Source organism: Nerophis lumbriciformis, linkage group LG22 (assembly GCF_033978685.3).
Source record: "Nerophis lumbriciformis linkage group LG22, RoL_Nlum_v2.1, whole genome shotgun sequence".
NCBI lineage: Eukaryota > Metazoa > Chordata > Actinopteri > Syngnathiformes > Syngnathidae > Nerophis > Nerophis lumbriciformis.
Window position 1 is genome coordinate 21,727,545 of NC_084569.2, and position 19,668 is coordinate 21,747,212.

At 41.3% G+C, this 19,668-nt stretch overlaps 1 protein-coding gene across 2 annotated transcripts; it reads left to right on the forward strand.

Annotated features, from left to right (window-relative positions):
• Window positions 1-1,183: 1,183 nt before the first annotated feature.
• On the forward strand, window positions 1,184-19,621 carry kctd13 (potassium channel tetramerization domain containing 13). 2 transcript variants are annotated; one of them, XM_061974042.2, is made up of 7 exons: window positions 1,184-1,618; window positions 2,783-3,043; window positions 4,366-4,535; window positions 4,662-4,751; window positions 11,628-11,680; window positions 17,858-18,053; window positions 18,368-19,621. In XM_061974042.2, the coding sequence occupies exons 2-7, from the start codon at window positions 2,806-2,808 to the stop codon at window positions 18,602-18,604; spliced, it is 984 nt and encodes a 327-aa protein (XP_061830026.1). In that variant the 5' UTR covers window positions 1,184-1,618; window positions 2,783-2,805; the 3' UTR covers window positions 18,605-19,621. The 2 variants fall into 2 exon arrangements, with proteins under 2 accessions (XP_061830026.1, XP_061830025.1); XM_061974041.2 differs by lacking the exon at window positions 1,184-1,618 and adding an exon at window positions 1,797-1,952.
• The last annotated feature ends 47 nt before the right edge of the window (window positions 19,622-19,668 follow it).

Genomic DNA, 19,668 nt, shown 5'->3' on the forward strand with positions numbered 1-19,668 from the left:
CAGATTCACAGATGGAAAAGTGTGATTCATCACTCCAAAGAACATGTCTCCACTGCTCTAGAGTCCAGTGGCGAAGTGCTTTACACCTCTGTATCCGACGCTTTGCAAAGGACTTGGTGATGTATGGCCTAGATGCAGCTGCTCGGCCATGGAAACCTATTCCATGAAGCTCTCTGTGTACTGTACGTGGGCTAATTGGAAGGTCACATGAAGTTTGGAGCTCTGTAGCAACTGACTGTGCAGAAAGTGGGCGACCTCTTTGCACTATGCGCTTCAGCATCCGCTGACCCCTCTCTGTCAGTTTACGTGGCCTACCACTTGGTGGCTGAGTTGCTGTTGTTCCCAAACTCTTCCATTTTCTTACAATAAAGCCGACAGTTGACTTTGGAATATTTAGGAGCGAGGAAATTTCACGACTGGATTTGTTGCACAGGTGGCATCCTATGACAGTTCCACGCTGGAAATCACTGAGCTCCTGAGAGCGGCCCATTTTTTCACAAATGTTTGTAGAAACATTCTCCATGTCTAAGTGCTTGATTTTATACACCTGTGACCAAGTGATTAAGACACCATGGGTGACCAAATACTTTTGGCAATAGAGTGTATGTGATGTCCATCCATCCATCCATTTTCTACCACGTGTCTCTTTCGGGGTCGTTGGAGGTGCTGGAGCCTATCTCAGCTGCATTCAGGCGGAAGGCAGGGTACACCCTGGACAAGTCGCTACATCATAACAGGGCAAACACAGATAGACAGACAACATTCACACTCACATTCACACACTAGGGCCAATTTAGTGTTGCCAATCAACCTACCCCCAGGTGCATGTCTTTGGAGGTGGGAGGAAGCCGGAGTACCCGGAGGGAACCCACGCAGTCACGGGGAGAACATGCAAACTCCACACAGAAAGATCCAGAGCCCGGGATTGAACTCAGGACTACTCAGGACCTTCATATTGTGAGGCACATGCACTAACCCCTGTTTCACCGTGCTGCCCATTGTTGAAAAAACATAAACCATGCATACATAAACAATAAAGTTATCAAATAATTCCTCACACTGCGCGTATGTTTAACTTTAAAATGTCACTAAACAGATATACAATTATAAGCAATATATAAAGTAAAATGATTTATGTGGTGCTACGCGCTTTTTCTTTCGATAGGGGGCAGGCACGCGCGAGCACGTGTTCCTTCCCCAATATTCTACAGTAGAAGAAGAAAATACCGGAAATTGTGGAGCTTTCGTTACCGAGTGACCCAGTTCTCTTTCTTAAATTAACAGAAAATAATTCTGAGGGGAAACTAATAATTTGTCTCTTATACTGGTGAAGACGTACTATTATATGTTTTGCTGCCGCAGGCGTAACGAAGCTAAAACGAAGAGTTCCGAATCAACATGGACTAGCCGATGTTGCCATTTTGATGTAGCCATGCTAGCTGACGTCAAGATGAATTGTCCAACCTTAGCTCCGCTGCAGGATAATTAGAAATATAGTGCTTGTTCTCACGAGCAGGTTACTTGGGTTTTCTCTCGGGGCTCATTGGCAATTAGCACAATTAGTAAAACGTCTTAAGAGATCGCTTCAACTGTCCAGTTCCTTTTGATGTTCAGCGTTGTAAGTACAATTCATGATACGCCACAACAATGCCAAATGATGACGTTTCGTCATTTTTCCATGTTCCGCTAACATCTTCCATGTCCTTGTGTTTTTATTATTTTTACAAAACATTTTGTTTGACGCATGCAAAGGCAGATGGCGTATTGCCTCTCTGAAATATGTCGAAGAATGTGATCAAAGTCAAAGTGAATACAAAACGGACCATGCCAAACCCTTCTATGCTTAAGAGGAATTCTTGCTTTGCAAATTATGCATGGCATGAAATTTTAAGTAGCTAAGTGATCCAAAATGTTTTGCTTTGCGCAGTTGGACGACAACATATCAAAGAAAGGTCTGATTAACCACATAATGCTGCAGCTGTTACATATACTGTAATATTGTACATGATAATTGTTATATATTGTATATATTACATAGAAATATAATATATCAGTATATATAATATGTAAATATTACATATATGTTATATTTTATATTGCTACTACGGTACATTTTTAGTGTACTTTATACCTGCATTATCCTTTCCATCCTTACACCTTCCATCCTTTGTAACTGAGCTACTGTGTGGAACAATTCAGTGGATCATTAAAGTTTGTCTAAGTCATATTGGGCCTTTCTCACTGTAAAGTGCTTTGAGTATCCAGAAAATATATGTAAAACTAATTTATGCAAAGATTGACTCCTGTTTAATTATACTCAAATCCTGTTTACAACTGAAACAGCTCAAATCCACCGTGACCATAAATCATTTCTCCATTCCAATATAAACAGGTCTCTCTTTTCTTCGACCAACCGAGTCACGCCCGTTGTGTCCTTGAGCAAGACACTTCAACCTTGCTCCTGAAACACGACCCATCAGTCACGACCAATTACAAGATCTGACAGCTCAGTTACAGCTCTTTTTATTACCTATTCTGTGTTATATGTGTTTTATGTTGCACGATTGCACCAAGAAAAATTCCTAGTTTGTGAACCCATTCTCAAACAATGGCAATAAAAACTGTTGTGATTAGGGCCTTGCATGGCAGCTCCCGCCATCAGTGTGTGATTGTGTGTGTGAATGGGTGAATGTGGAAATAGTGTCAAAGCGCTTTGAGTACCTTGAAGGTAGAAAAGCGCCATACAAGTATAACCCATTTACCATTTACTTTGGTATTACAGTCGGAGAAGAACCGTTCAGTCCCATGTCTGCTGAGGCGTCAGTCGGCAGTCCTGCTGCCAACTCTGCCCAGTCTGCTGTCTCCCAGTCTGCTTTCCAGACCATTGTTGAACAAAGACATCAGGGCCTGCTGGGAAGCAAGTATGTCAAGTTGAATGTCGGTGGCTCGCTGCATTTTACAACAGTCCAGACGCTTACCAAGGAGGAAAGTGTGCTGCAGAGTATATGCAATGGAGGAACCGAGGTGACCATAGACTCTGACGGTGAGTGGACCAGAAAACATATCTGTTGGCTGTTGTTCTCTATTTTCTACCTGTTCATAATTTATATTTAGTTCTTTGCTCATGTATTTATATGCATTTGTTTTTAATAATAATAATAGTTAGCTTTATTGTCTCCGAGGAGAAATTTGTCTTGGACATCAAGACACGTTTTACATACATACATACATACATAGTTCATCCGACAATACAGTGACGACAGTGAACAGTGCGTAGGTATATCAGTTAGTTATGAGATCACACATTACACTCCCCCCGTATTGCACAATCTCAATACTCCCACCATATTGCACACCTCCCGTATTGCACTATCTCAATATTCCACTACTTATTATTGCATCTGGTTATAACAGTATTTTTCTGTGCTTTGATTGCCAGTGGGACAAAAGAAAATCTATACATGTTGAGTTTGTATGTTGCTGTTCTGTACCGTTTTTCCATCCTTCACTACGAATACAGTGGTACCTTAACTTACAAGCTTAACCGGTTCTCTGACAAAGCTCTTAAATCGGAACACTTTGTAACTCAAATCAACGTCTCCCATTAAAATGAATTGAAATCAATTTAAAACAGCACAATTTTAACGAAGTTACTTTTAAACAAAAACAAACATTTAGATAAGAAATATTGTATAAAACAATACAATGGAATGTACTACTACTAAGTACCGGTAATGTAATAATAATGTACAGCATTTACATTGGAGAGTGGACTTCTGCGGTATCTCATTTGAGCTGCTTCTCCGTCAAACACACCATCAGCAGCTTTTAATTTTTTCATGGATATACATCCAGCGTTTAGATATTATTTTAACATTGTTAGCGTTACACTCCTTCTGCTTTAGTATGGTGCAGACTAGCAGTGATACACTTCAAGTTGGCTACACACATCAATGATTTTGATGATATACTGTATATATTTTTTTAATTCAATGAATATCATCCATCCGCTTCTTCTAAGCACTGTCTTTCACACTGACTTTCCTCTTTCCCGTTGTTGGAAAATGTAGTTATGTTCATATCTAATTAAAAGCCAGTGCTAAGTAAGACCAAATTTACGGGGTTGACTGTGATATTTGCTTTGACAACCAATGGCGGGGATGATTGTGACTCAAATTCTCCTAAGTTGAGGTACAACTGTACTGTTCCAAAGAGCTGTGTTTCATTTTTTCATCATAGTTTAAGGACTTTATATACCGTAATGATCAGATTTCTCCTTTTGCAAACTGGGTTTATTGAGTGTACAGTGAACACATTTTTGAAGTATGTTCAAATAGCTGATTATTTTTTCTCTGTCTGCACTAGGCTGGGTAATTTTAGATCGAAGTGGCCGACATTTTGGACTCATTTTGAACTTCTTGCGGGATGGCTCGGTACCACTCCCTGATGACCACAGAGAACTTGATGAGGTCCTGAAAGAGGCCCAGTACTACAGGGTCCAGGGACTCGTCCAGCACTGCCTCACTGCCATGCAGGTAAAGTAGTTGTATGTCGGGTTAGTTTGGTATGGAACTTGATATATCACTAGTTTCCATTTAGTAAGTGCTTTTACTGAACAGTAAATGTACCTAATATATAAATGTGGCTGTTTCCCTTTGTAGAAACAAAAGGACGTATTTGAAAGTGTGTGTCGCATCCCCATGATCACGTCAGCCAAAGAAGAGCAAAAGATGATTGCGACTTGCAGAAAGGTAATCACTAAATTCTATGGATAAGTGACAAGTATGTGTTGGTTCGCAAATGATTCCCAGACTTAAAACCAAAGAACTCGGTGCAGCACAACTGGGTTTTTTTTCTCCCTGAGCATCTTGTTAGTGATTTTGGCAAGACATTTTTTACACCAGAGAGTATCATAACAAGCCGTGTGAGGGGCTACTTGTTCGACACAAACCTTTTGAGTGATTCTAATTTGTCTATGGTATATGTGTAATTCACATAATCTTTACTGTTACTTAATGTTTAATATTCACATACACTCATATATTTCAAAAGCAGACAAATTCCAAATTTGTAATTTATTAATGGAAAACCCCTTGAGATGCAGCATCTCGTTTTCAAGGGGGACCAAAGACATTTAAAATTAAAACAATACAGTACAACACAGGACAAGTTGCACAATAAACAATTACAGACAATCATTAAAGACAATTTTGCTCAGATACCTCTCAGCTCACACAACTCTCTCAGAATGTACAATATTTACAATAGAATAACATAATGTAGTAAAATAAATATCCATCCATCCATCTTCTTCCGCTTATCCGAGGTCGGGTCGCGGGGGCAGCAGCCTAAGCAGGGAAGCCCAGACTTCCCTCTCCCCAGCCACTTCGTCCAGCTCCTCCCGGGGGATCCCGAGGCGTTCCCAGGCCAGCCGGGAGACATAGTCTTCCCAACATGTCCTGGGTCTTCCTCGTGGCCTCCTACCGGTCGGACATGCCCTAAACACCTCCTTAGGGAGGCGCTCGGGTGGCATCCTGACCAGATGCCAGAACCACCTCATCTGGCTCCTCTCGATGTGGAGGAGCAGCGGCTTTACTTTGAGCTCCCCCCGGATGACAGAGCTTCTCACCCTATCTCTAAGGGAGAGCCCCGCCACCCGGCGGAGGAAACTCATTTCGGCCGCTTGTACCCGTGATCTTGTCCTTTCGGTCATAACCCAAAGCTCATGACCATAGGTGAGGATGGGAACGTAGATCGACCGGTAAATTGAGAGCTTTGCCTTTCGGCTCAGCTCCTTCTTCACCACAACGGATCGATACAGCGTCCGCATTACTGAAGACGCCGCACCGATCCGCCTGTCGATCTCACGATCCACTCTTCCCTCACTCGTGAACAAGACTCCGAGGTACTTGAACTCCTCCACTTGGGGCAAGATCTCCTCCCCAACCCGGAGATGGCACTCCACCCTTTTCCGGGCGAGAACCATGGACTCGGACTTGGAGGTGCTGATTCTCATCCCAGTCGCTTCACACTCAGCTGCGAACCGATCCAGTGAGAGCTGAAGATCTTGGCCAAATGAAGCCATCAGGACCAAATCATCTGCAAAAAGCAGAGACCTAATCCTGCAGCCACCAAACCGGATCCCCTCAACGCCTTGACTGCGCCTAGAAATTCTGTCCATAAAAGTTATGAACAGAATCGGTGACAAAGGGCAGCCTTGGCGGAGTCCAACCCTCACCGGAAACGTGTCCGACTTACTGCCGGCAATGCGAACCAAGCTCTGACACTGATCATACAGGGAGCGGACCGCCACAATCAGACAGTCCGAAACCCCATACTCTCTGAGCACTCCCCACAGGACTTCCCGAGGGACACGGTCGAATGCCTTCTCCAAGTCCACAAAGCACATGTAGATTGGTTGGGCAAACTCCCATGCACCCTCAAGGACCCTGCCGAGAGTATAGAGCTGGTCCACAGTTCCACGACCAGGACGAAAACCACACTGTTCCTCCTGAATCCGAGGTTCGACTATCCGGCGTAGCCTCCTCTCCAGTACACCTGAATAGACCTTACCGGGAAGGCTGAGGAGTGTGATCCCACGATAGTTAGAACACACCCTCCGGTTCCCCTTTTTAAAGAGAGGAACCACCACCCCGGTCTGCCAATCCAGAGGTACTGCCCCCGATGTCCACGCGATGCTGCAGAGTCTTGTCAACCAAGACAGCCCTACAGCATCCAGAGCCTTAAGGAACTCCGGGCGGATCTCATCCACCCCCGGGGCATTGCCACCGAGGAGCTTTTTAACTACCTCAGCAACCTCAGCCCCAGAAATAGGAGAGCCCACCACAGATTCCCCAGGCACTGCTTCCTCATAGGAAGACGTGTTGGTGGGATTGAGGAGGTCTTCGAAGTATTCCCTCCACCGATCCACAACTTCCGCAGTCGAGGTCAGCAGAACACCATCCGCACCATACACGGTGTTGGTAGTGCACTGCTTCCCCTTCCTGAGGCGGCGGATGGTGGTCCAGAATCGCTTCGAAGCCGTCCGGAAGTCGTTTTCCATGGCTTCCCCGAACTCCTCCCATGTCCGAGTTTTTGCCTCCGCGACCGCTGAAGCCGCACACCGCTTGGCCTGTCGGTACCTGTCCGCTGCCTCAGGAGTCCCATGAGCCAAAAGAACCCGATAGGACTCCTTCTTCAGCTTGACGGCATCCCTCACCGCCGGTGTCCACCAACGGGTTCTAGGATTACCGCCACGACAGGCACCAACTACCTTGCGGCCACAGCTCCAATCAGCCGCCTCGACAATAGAGGTGCGGAACATGGTCCACTCGGACTCAATGTCCAGCACCTCCCTCGTGACATGTTCAAAGTTCTTCCGAATGTGGGAATTGAAACTCTCTCTGACAGGAGACTCTGCCAGACGTTCCCAGCAAACCCTCACAATGCGTTTGGGCCTGCCAGGTCTGTCCGGCATCCTCCCCCACCATCGCAGCCAACTCACCACCAGGTGGTGATCGGTAGAAAGCTCCGCCCCTCTCTTCACCCGAGTGTCCAAAACATGAGGCCGCAAATCCGATGACACAACTACAAAGTCGATCATAGAACTGCGGCCTAGGGTGTCCTGGTGCCAAGTGCACATATGGACACCCTTATGCTTGAACATGGTGTTCGTTATGGACAATCCGTGACGGGCACAAAAGTCCAATAACAAAACACCACTTGGGTTCAGATCCGGGCGGCCATTCTTCCCAATCACGCCTCTCCAGGTTTCACTGTCGTTGCCAATATGAGCGTTGAAGTCCCCCAGTAGAACGAGGGAATCACCCGGGGGAGCACTCTCAAGTACTCCCTCGAGTGAATCCAAAAAGGGTGGGTACTCTGAGCTGCTGTTTGGCGCGTAAGCGCAAACAACAGTCAGGACCCGTCCCCCCACCCGAAGGCGGAGGGAAGCTACCCTCTCGTCCACCGGGTTGAACTCCAACATGCAGGCTCTGAGCCGGGGGGCAACAAGAATTGCCACCCCAGCCCGTCGCCTCTCACTGCTGGCAACGCCAGAGTGGAAGAGAGTCCAGCCCCTCTCGAGAGAACTGGTTCCAGAGCCCTTGCTGTGCGTCGAGGTGAGTCCGACTATATCCAACCGGAACTTCTCTACCTCGCGCACTAGCTCAGGTTCCTTCCCCCCCAGCGAGGTGACGTTCCACGTCCCAAGAGCTAGCTTCTGTAGCCGAGGATCGGACCGCCAAGTGCCCTGCCTTCGGCTACCGCCCAGCTCACATTGCACCCGACCTCTATGGCCCCTGCTATGGGTGGTGAGCCCATTGGAGGGGGGACCCACGTTGCCTCTTCGGGCAACGTGGGTCCCGAAGAGGCCCGGCCTGTCCCCATGGGGACAGGCCAGGCCCGGCCACCAGGCGCTCGCCATCGTGCCCCAACTCCGGGCCTGGCTCCGGAGGGGGGCCCCGGTGACCCGCGTCCGGGCGAGGGAAATCTGAGTCTCGGTTCTTGCATTTCCATAGAAGTCTTCGAGCTGCTCTTTGTCTGATCCCTCACCTAGGACCTGTTTGTCTTGGGAGACCCTACCAGGGGGCATGGAAGCCCCCGGACAACATAGCTCCTAGGATCATTGGGACACGCAAACTCCTCTACCACGTTAAGGTGGCAGCTCAGAGAGGAGTAAAATAAATATAATATTATTAAATTAAATTCCAACTAAGGGCATACTACATACAGTGGCATTCAGTTTTAAGATAAACAAAAAGAGACATTTTGAAGGGACCAATGGTTAATAAAGACCTCAGAGAGACAGGCAGATTATTCCAATCAAAGGGGGCTCTAAAAGAAATGGCCCTCCGGGCCAGCTCTTCACGCACAGTAGGGAAAGTAAATGTAGCATATTGAGAGTATTAGAGGGTAGGATGATGTAAAGGGCACAAGAAAACATTTCATATGTGCTGGTAGATTAAAATAAATACACTTTAAAGTAAATAGAAACCAGTGGTACAGCCGTCGCTTGTCAGGGTGGAGCTGGGTGAATAAGTGACAGTGATGATTCTGTATGGACAACTTAAAATAAATCTACACAGTGTTAAACAAAACATTAAGAGGTTTAAGGTGCATATCATAGATATTCAAATAAACAATGTCCGTATTGTCAATAATTGGTAAAATAAATTGAGAGATTAATTTCTTTCTGACTTGAAATGTAAAACAGTTTGATGATCTGTATAGTGGCATTAGGCAGGAGTGTGTTCTCTTAATGATGTAGTCAATATGTAATTTAAAGTTAAATTCACAGGCAAGCCAGACTCCTAGGTACTTCACAGCGGGCTCCTTGGTCATTGGAGTACTATTGTCAAAATAAATGTTAAAATCTGCAGATTGTAGCGAGTGGCGAGTTCCAAAAAGCATATATAGGGATTTTTTTCATATTAAGTTTTAGCAAATTAATTCTAAGCCAGTTCTGAATTGAATTGAAATCTACCTGAAGCGGATTCTGAAGCTGATTTGTATTAGCACCTGACATATAGACAACAGTATCGTCAGCATATACCATATTTTTCGGACTATAAGTCGCAGTTTTTTTCATAGTTTGGCCGGGGGTGCGACTTATACTCAAGAGCGACTTGTGTGAAATTATTATTAACACATTACCGTAAAATATCAAATAATATTATTTCGCTCATTCACGTAAAAGACTAGACGTATAAGATTTCATGGGATTTAGCGATTAGGAGTGACAGATTGTTTGGTAAACGTATAGCATGTTCTATATGTTATAGTTATTTGAATGACTCTTACCATAATATGTTACGTTAACATGCCAGGCACGTTCTCAGTTGGTTATTTATGCGTCATATAACATACACTTATTCAGCCTGTTGTTCACTATTCTTTATTTATTTTAAATTGCCTTTCAAATGTCTATTCTTGGTGTTGGGTTATATCAAATACATTTCCCAAACAAATGCGACTTATACTCCAGTGCGACTTATATATGTTTTTTTCCTTCTTTATTATGCATTTTTGGCCGGTGTGACTTATACTCCGAAAAATACGGTAAATGTACTTGGCATTTCGTACACACTCAAGGAAGGTCATTAATAAATATAGAAAATAAAAGGGGTCCTAACGTAGAACCCTATGGAACTCCTTTTTCCATAATGCTGAGACTGGACACGACATCTTTAAAAGCAAAAACTTGGCGTCTATTATGGAGATAGGCATTGAACCAGAGAAGAGCATTTCTACTAAGGCCTACCTATTTAAATTTGTCAAGGAGAATGTAGTGGTCAACTAGATCAAAAGCCTTTGAGAGGTCTAAGAATATAGCACCTGTGCATTTTTGTTCAAAAGAGGAGAATACATCATTTGTAAATTTAACTAAGGCTGTAGTTGTTGAAAAGCCAGAACAAAAGGCAGATTGATAAGAAGACAATACATTAACTTCATTACGGTAATTGTATAGTTGTTGAAAAATAATATTTTCAAAAATGTTGATAGTGCTACAAATGATAGAAATTGTCAGTGTTGTCCCCTCTTTTGAAAATTGGAGTTACTCTTGCAGTTTTGCAGATAATAGGAAGAGAAGAAGTGCGTAAAGACAAATTAAACAAGTCAGATAATGGATAACTTAGTATACAGGATCCAAGTTTGATAAATTTGGCCTCGAGGCCATCTGGCCGACGCTGCTATTTTTTACTTATTGACACAAACCTTTTGAGTGATTATAATTTGTCTAAGTTATATGTGTAATTTACATAGTCTTTACAGTTAAATGTTAATATTCACATACACTCATATGTCACAAAAGCAGACCAATTCCAAATGTCCTATTTTTATGTGTTTGTGTTTTTCATATAATGATACTGCTTTTATTTGGGGTTCTTTATATTTCTATTGTGCACAATTGCATCATACTTAGTATTTCAACTGGTAGACTGTGCATCTAGGTGTGCATGATACATATCAGTAGACCTGGGAATCTTTGGGCACCTTACCATTCAGGAGCTACGATTTGATTATTAATCGATTATTAATGCATCTATAAATTATATATATTGATGCAGTTTCACATTTATTTCCGTTTCAGTAAATACGCGTTTATCACTTGCAACTTTAAAAAAAAAACAGTGCATTTGCTTTTACTAATCGATTTTATAATCGGCACTGTCCGAACTGCGATGCATCTAAAAATCTATTATTTCTCTTACCCTACATATCAGTAAGATAGTTATCAGGTTGTTAAGAGGAATTATAATGTCATCCGATAACAAAAAAAAAAACCTTAAACGCCGTGTTTTGAAAGTCTTCAAAAAAGCTGCTCCAAAGACAGATGTAAAGAGAAGTGTGCACAAAATACAGTTGCACCTAAATGAAATTAAAAAATCGATTATAGGTCTTGAAAAGCAAGAAGTTATCTGTATCATATCAGCTTAAAGAAATAACATCCCTAATGTGTAGGTTTTGACTTAGTGGATTTTAGGTTGTTTTGTGCACTCCAGTGATTAGGGTGACCGGTATGTCTATCTCAGGAAGAGGGATTGCATTGATTATACGGCACATCCTCGCGTGTGTGCCTGTCCTCTGCGATTGGCTAATTTGTTGTGTTGTCTTTGTTTTTACAGCCGGTTGTAAAGTTGCAGAACAACAGAGGAAACAACAAATACTCATATACCAGGTAAAACCTGACCTCCTGAGCCCACATCACACAAAGACAATGTTGAAAATTGTGTTTTAGTCATGTGTCATTAGAAACGTGTATTTAAATGTTGTGTGTTCTATATTAACAAACAATATAGCTTGTGTGTGCACTGCTCTGTGTGTGGTGCTTTTCGACCTGCAGCAATATCATTTTGAAAATGTTTTTTTAAAAACGCATACTTTTTAAAACATTTTTGGCCTCATGCAAACTTAGTTTTTGTCCTCAAAAAATTAGCTTTTGGAAAACTCTGGCCAGTTTAGAGAGTCTCAAAACAGGCGCCTCTGGCGTTCCCATGTTGATGGGTTAAACCAGGGGTGTCAAACTCATTTTCATTGAAGGCCACATCGCAGTAATGGCTGCTTTCAGAGGTCCGCTTTTTTAAAATTAATTTACATTATGCATGCGGGTTATAACCTGTGAATAATCATGATTAATCGAAATGCATGTGCATTTGATTATTAGATTTTTTTATGTATAACCCGAATGCAGCTGAGATAGGCTCCAGCACCCCAAAAGGGACAAGCGGTAGAAAATGGATGGATAACTTGCTTTAAAATCATAAATAAAGGTGACAAGCATATTATATTTAACTATTTGTTTTTATATCACAAAAATAGTTCTGCAATACAGTATATAATATAATTGGCATGATCAGATAATATTAAAGTTTAAAATATGCATTTTTTCTCTGTCAAAATTGAAAAAACTAATGCACTTAGTAAAAAAAAATAAAGTATTTTATTGAAACCCATTTTTTCCAGGCTTTCGCGGGCTACATAGAATGATGTGGCGGGCCATAACTGGCCTCCGGGCTTGAGTTTGACACCTGTGGGTTAAACAGAGCTTTTTGGTTTCTCTCAAATGTGCGGGATTATCTTTTGTGTTTAAACCTTGAAGATAAATGGAACAATTTATGCGCTTGGGCCTTGTAACTTGCACGGGTGATTTAAAAAAAAAAAAAAAGAATCTGTTTCCAGGACGATCAGTAAGCGTGTGCTGTTACTGTTACAGATCTAATATATCACTATGTACATGAACAACTTTATAAGACAGCTGTGGTAGCTTTTTCAGGCTTCTGGTTGGTCAAAATGCGCATGTTTTTATGGGGAGAGATTTTTATTATATTATAGTGTGAATGCTTGGATGGAAAAACATTTTTTTACAGGAGTGGGCGAAATATGCATTTTCGAAATGATACGTGTTTGTTGAATTGATAGGATTTTTACGATTCGAATTCCATTTTTCGATTCTGCTTAATGATTCCGTTCTTTCTCGATTCTCTTATCGATGTCCATTAGGATAAAATGGTAAACAGGTTAATTAGCATCATATTTGTTTTGTTTAGGAAGGATGTGCGATTTTTCTGACTAATTGCCGTGTTTCCGCTCTGGAGAACACTTCTTAGTTTCTCATAATGTACTATATAAGAAGCATTCATTTGACACTTACTGTTAATAACAACATGTTTTACAATGAGGCTCTAATATGACAATCATTGTTAGTTAGTTACCTGCAGTATTAACAGCAGACGACGTGTTACATTGCACTTCCGGCTCAGACGAGATCGAACACGCGTCATTTCGTCAAAGTTATCACATGGTGTGTGTGCTAATGATTAGGGAATCATTAACAAAACTGGCAAATTATTTTCAGCAATTGAAACACTCAGAGCCGTTTCTCAAAAAGAATTGGTTTTCGATTCCCATCCCTATTTGTGACTGTGGACATGGCCATAGTCAGTCATACCCCAAAACCTTTAAGCTTTCTGGAGATGTAAAAGATATGAAAATTGTATATCACGGTTATTGTGACCAGAATTATCACGGTTATCATTGTTGTCACGATATTGTTGAATGTGAACAAAAAGTACCGTACTTCGTAGACACACTAAAAATATTTTCAGTTTTATTCTAAAAAAATAAATAAATTGACTCTCATTGTACTTTCCTTGGCAGAATTAACAGTAAATGTTTTTTTTACTTATTAACCACATTATTATTATTATTATTAATATTATTATTGATATAATTAATTATTAGATTAAAAATATATGTTAAAATAATAATTTAAAAACATTATATAATGAAATATATAGTACAGGCCAAAAGTTTGGACACACCTCATTTAATGTGTTTTCTTTATTTTCATGACTATTTATTATTATTATTATTATTGTAGATTGTCACTGAAGGCATTAAAACTGTGAATGGACACATGCAGTTATGTACTTAACAAAAAAAGGTGAAATAACTGAAAACATGTTTTATATTCTAGTTTCTTCAAAATAGCCACCCTTTGCTCTGATTACTTTTTTGCACACTCTTGGCATTATCTTGATGAGCTTCAAGAGGTAGTCACCTGAAATGGTTTTCACTTCACAGGTGTGCTTGAGGCTCATCAAGAGAATGCCAAGAGTGTGCAAAGCAGTAATTAAAGATTTCCGTTTTTAAATGATTATCTTCTTCCGGTTTCATATGTAAAGGTTTTATAGCCTTTTTTTAGTGATAAATATATATAGAGCGTTTCACGTCGGGTTTGTGTTGTTGTAGACCTCCCGATGAATTAGGGGTGTAACGGTACGTGTATTTGTATTGAACCGTTTCGGTACGGGGGTTTCGGTTCGGAGGTGTACCGAACGAGTTTCCACACGGACATATTAAGTAGGGTACCGCACGTTGTGTAAACAATGCACACCGAGGCACAACACACGACATGCTAGCAGCTAACGGGCTACGATAGACTCACCATACGTCCTCTTTTCACCAGACATGTCCTCTTTTGCGGAGCTGTCAGGGCAGAGTTTCTTAAATGCCTCAAATGTCCGGCATTTTGAGTTAGGGTTGCGTGTATTTTCAATGTACGTTCAGGGTTAAGAAGGGGTTAAAAACAAAACAAATTGTGCGTGCAGCAGCATTCGTGAGGGAGGGGCAGAGACAGAGAGAGCGAGAAAGTTATCATAAACGCGCATGCGTCGCCAGGCTCTGCTTTTTATCCATAGATTTATCAGATTAAATTTTGTATTATCTATAGCAGGGGTGTCAAAAGTGTGCCCCGGAGGCCATTTGCGGCCCACAGCTAATGTTTTAAAGGCCCACGGCACATTCTAAAGATACTATTAAAATAAACAAAAACATAACAAAAGTGAAATAAAAAAGCTTAAAGGTTTAAATGTAATTTAGAAAAAGTTGCAATGTTGACTAATAAAACAAAGCTGGGTTTTTTTTCTTTCAAACTGTCATTGCTCAAAACATAATATTGAATCAAAATCAATGTTATGAATTATTGACCTATCCAAATATCAAATATTCCACTAAGAAAAATATTTTTGGTGGAAGATTTTGTAAATTTGGTAAGTAAATAACCCCAAAATGTATATTTTGTTGTTTTGTTACTGTACCGAAAATGAACGAACCGTGACCTCTAAACCGAGGTACGTACCGACCCGAAATTTTTGTGTACTGTTACACCCCTACTGGGAGAGTGGCCGTGCGCAACCCGAGGGTCCCTGGTTCAATCCCCACCTAGTACCAACCTCGTCATGTCCGTTGTGTCCTGAGCAAGACACTTCACCCTTGCTCCTGATGGCTGCTGGTTAGCGCCTTGCATGGCAGCTCCCGCCATCAGTGTGTGAATGTGTGTGTGAATGGGTAAATGTGGAAGTAGTGTCAAAGCGCTTTGAGTACCTTGAAGGTAGAAAAGCGCTATACAAGTACAACCCATTTATTTATTTATTTACTATGAATACATAGATCGCTGTAACTCTGTGTTCTGAGGCTATGTCACACTGCAGGTCAATTCTGATATTTTTGCCCACATTTTTTCATATCAATGTTAGAGCACAATTCCAATTTTGTTCAAATCTGACCCTGGCTTTTTTTATTTATGGATATGGTGGATTTGTGGCTTCCCTTAAGGACTAAACTCCCACATTATCGATTAATTTACCAATTCAATAATTATGCCCGCTCAACATCCATTGCAGCCGATCCCCCTCTTCAAGGGTTCCCCACATCTGCGGTCCCTTCTCAAGGTTTTTTCCTTCTAAATTTTCTTTCCCCAGATGTGGGTTTATAGAGGGATGTCGTAGTGAGTTTGTGAATTCCTTTGAGACACTGATTAAGAGCTACTCTATATATAAACAAATTTTGATTGATTGATATAAATCAGATATGTATCCGATGGCACTGCAGTATGAACGATCAGATCGCCTTCATCCGACCTATACGTCATCAATAAGCGACACACGTCATCAATCTTCGTCAAAATGGACGGTTGCAAAAAGAAATAGTGGACGAAAGACTGCTCTAGCACACGCTTCTCTCAACAGTCATCAAAGCAAATGCACCACAAACTGCTAGAGACAAAATTGTTGCCCTCTACCTAATCTCTTATGCCAAATATTACGGTTAAGAAAATGTTGACCCCGGTTTCAAAAATTCCTTGAAATTGCCACAGATACGCCATGAGTGAGACCTACTAGAATTGGAGCCATGTTTACATCCTCGCGGGTCATTTCTGGGATCCATTGTATTCCCATTAAAAAGTAAATGTATTTTTGTTATGTAAACGACAACAACAAAAATCTGAATTACCGTGCAGTGTGAACACAGGCTGCAGGTTTTATGTCCACAATTCAACAGCTTAGTTGCTCAGACAGCAATGTGTTTATATACACGTTTAGATAGTAGTATGATGTTTGTAATGGACAAAAACATGAATGTCTCTTGCATTCATGTTAGCATAATATAAATATTTTAAAACGTCACATTTATATAGTAAATACACACGGGGGGCAAGGAGTCCACTCAGCATAGACGGGACGTCGGTCGAGAGAATGACCAACTTCAAATACCTCGGAGTGACAATATCAGAAGACCTGTCCTGGACCACACACATAAACAACGTGGTGAAAAAGGCACGACAGCGTCACTACTTCCTGAGGAGACTCAGGAAGTTCAAGCTAAACCACAAGATCCTCAGAAACTTCTACACATGCACAACAGAAAGTGTCATGACTGGAAACATCACCTCCTGGTTTGGGAATAGCACCGCACACGACCGCAACAGACTGCAGAGAGTGGCCAGATCAGCCGAGCGCAACATCGGAGGTGTGCTCCCAACCATCTGCAACATCTACACCAGGTGGTGTAGATCCAAGGCCAAGAGGATAGTGAGGGACTTTAGCCACCCAAGCAACTGCCTCTTCTCACTGCTGCAGTCAGGCAAGCGCTACCGGAGTCTCATGGCCAACACGGAGAGACTCAGGAGGAGCTTCTATCCCCAAGCCATCAGACTGCTCAACTGCACCGCTGATTAACATTTATCACAATTGCACAAAACCGCACGCACAAGAATCACTGTAATTACACCACTGTAATTACCGGACTAAAATACTCTTCATTCAATGACTGTAAATAATGTAAAAACAAGAGTATAAAGAAGTCATACTGTTCCATTACCTTTGTTCATACTACTGTCACTACTCAACTGCCAAAAGAACTGTAGACAACTTAATATTTATTACTTCCTATACTGTATATACTGTTATACTATTTGATATTGCACTGGTACTGTATGTGACTACTGTACTTTTACTTGTACTGATACTTCTACCATAACTACTGGGACTTATTGTGCAACTTATTGTCTTGTAATTAATGTACATCAGAGCTATTCAAATTGTTGTATTCTTTGTATTTAGTGTATTAGATTCAGCAACGAGTGTTTGGAGCTTGCGTCTCATCATGCAGTGACAAGCAGTATCACCAGTCTTTGATTTTATCGAAGTGCAATTGTCACAATTTTAAGATAATTCTAATTTAAAGCAGTAATACTAACTTTTGGGAGTTTTACCGTTGTTTATAGTTATTACCATTTATCATTACATCCCTAAAGCTTTGACAATAAAAATGAAAAAATAAATATTACTTGTTTGTTGACTACGACTTGAATTGTACTTAAAAGAGTGCAGACCAGCAATATCAGCCCCAAGTTGTAGCTTTCACAGATACAGTACACACCTCTTCCTTGTGTATCATTCGTGTACTAGGTTTGCATCACCTCAACATTCCCTGTAATTCCTTGAGTTGCCAATTGTGCATACTAATAATAATACTGACATACACTTGCTGTCTTTTTCTCTTTTTTAACCAGCAATTCAGATGACAACTTGTTAAAGAACATCGAACTCTTTGACAAACTTGTCCTTCGCTTCAACGGCCGAGTCCTGTTCGTCAAGGATGTGCTGGGGGATGAGATCTGCTGCTGGTCTTTTTACGGAGAAGGTCGTAAGATTGCTGAAGTGTGCTGCACGTCCATCGTCTACGCTACAGAGAAGAAGCAGACCAAAGTAAGTGTGACCAAAGTTTGCTGCGTTTAGCGTAACCAAACTGGAATTAACTTTCATGAATTGACCTCCAAGGCAAAAATGTGATGTTTTAGTCGATTTTTAAATCATTTTTAGAACAGCTAAGAACTTTTGATCTCATCTGTCAACACATGCTTATGTAACCGATTCTCTTTGGTGTAGCTGATAATAAATATGTTGATTACATGCAATTATCTTATTCCTAAGCATGAATTTCCACTTCAGTGTTGTGTGTTCTCATAGTCACTCAATGAGGCGTTCACTGACTCACGTTAAACGTTATCTGTTAATTTTAGGTCGAATTTCCAGAGGCTCGGATTTTTGAAGAAACCCTCAATATCCTCATTTATGAGAACGGCAGAAGGACCGGTCCGGGAGGTTTGTACCTTGTAGACTCGAGAGGTTCCTCGGCGGGCCAATCAGAAGAAGAGGGCGCATCAGGAGGGGACAGGCGAGTGCGGAGAATCCACGTCAGGAGGCACATAATGCACGACGAAAGAGGCCATGGCCAGCAAACTGTGTACAAAGATTAACAATGTGAAGACAAAAAAGGCACGCAAGAATGTCCTGGTGTTGGCAATAGCTTGATTGTTAGATGTCACTGCCCGGGTAGTGCGTTGTAACTGAAGCGAGCCAGGGGATGTTATGTTTACAAGATAAACTATTGTGTACAGATTTGAAATAGGAAAAAGCAGCCTGGCACATGAAACTGGCAAAAATATGACTTCAATATTCTTCTTCGCCATCCGATGTGGGTGTTGATGATATGCACTGGCAGCCTCTGCGTTTGACTTTTTGGGAACACTGTTTCAGGCTTGATCTGCTTTTATTTCGTCAGGTTGTCCACGTTGTCACAAGTAGACGAGGTTGTGTGTGGACAGTAATAAGCACGGGAGGCTCTCTTTCTTGTCCTTTTTAATTTTTTAAGCTTAGATATGTTAACACTGGAACAGCCTCGGAGCTATATTCTGTGAAGTTGTCTATGAATGAGATTGTTGAGCAGCTCCAATTGTATATTTAAATTATTTCTTCTGTCGCTTTGAAATGTTTTTTTTAAATTAATTTATAAACTTAATTTATTGTCATGTATTTAACTTTTGTATGCAATCGCAGTGTTAACATGTTCAAGTGGGTTATACATTTGCACTTCATAGCGCACATCAGATTTGTAATTTCTGTATATGACTAAAAGTTTTATTTCAGCGTGTTTAAACAGAAACGTGTCTGTAGGTGATTCTAATGTATTTTATTCTGAGCCATGATCTTTACCCTTTATTCACATCTTAAACCAAAAAACTGATATTTGCTCAGTTAATGTATTGGCCTAACAATCTCAAAATGTCCAGGGTTGTATGTTTTTTTACATTTACCCCCCTGTCAATTTTTTTCTTCTCCGATGTTTTGTGAAAACCTAATAACCCTGATATCTTAAACACTGGATAAAGTATGTCTTCTCTACAAAAAAACAATACTTATAACACAATGCACTACTTTCACTTCCGTCCACTTGTGGTGAGAACTGTTCTAAATAAATTACGAAATCCATCTTGCTTTTTGGTTCATTAATTCGGGTATGATTTGCATACATGAAATGAGT

Coding starts and splice junctions, on each gene's coding strand:
- kctd13 (XM_061974041.2), top strand. CDS start 1,910: ATGTTTTGCTTTGCGCAGTTGGACGACAACATATCAAAGAAAG. Junction 4,536..4,661: donor ACTGCCTCACTGCCATGCAG/GTAAAGTAGTTG, acceptor TTCCCTTTGTAG/AAACAAAAGGACGTATTTGA. Junction 4,752..11,627: donor TGATTGCGACTTGCAGAAAG/GTAATCACTAAA, acceptor TTGTTTTTACAG/CCGGTTGTAAAGTTGCAGAA.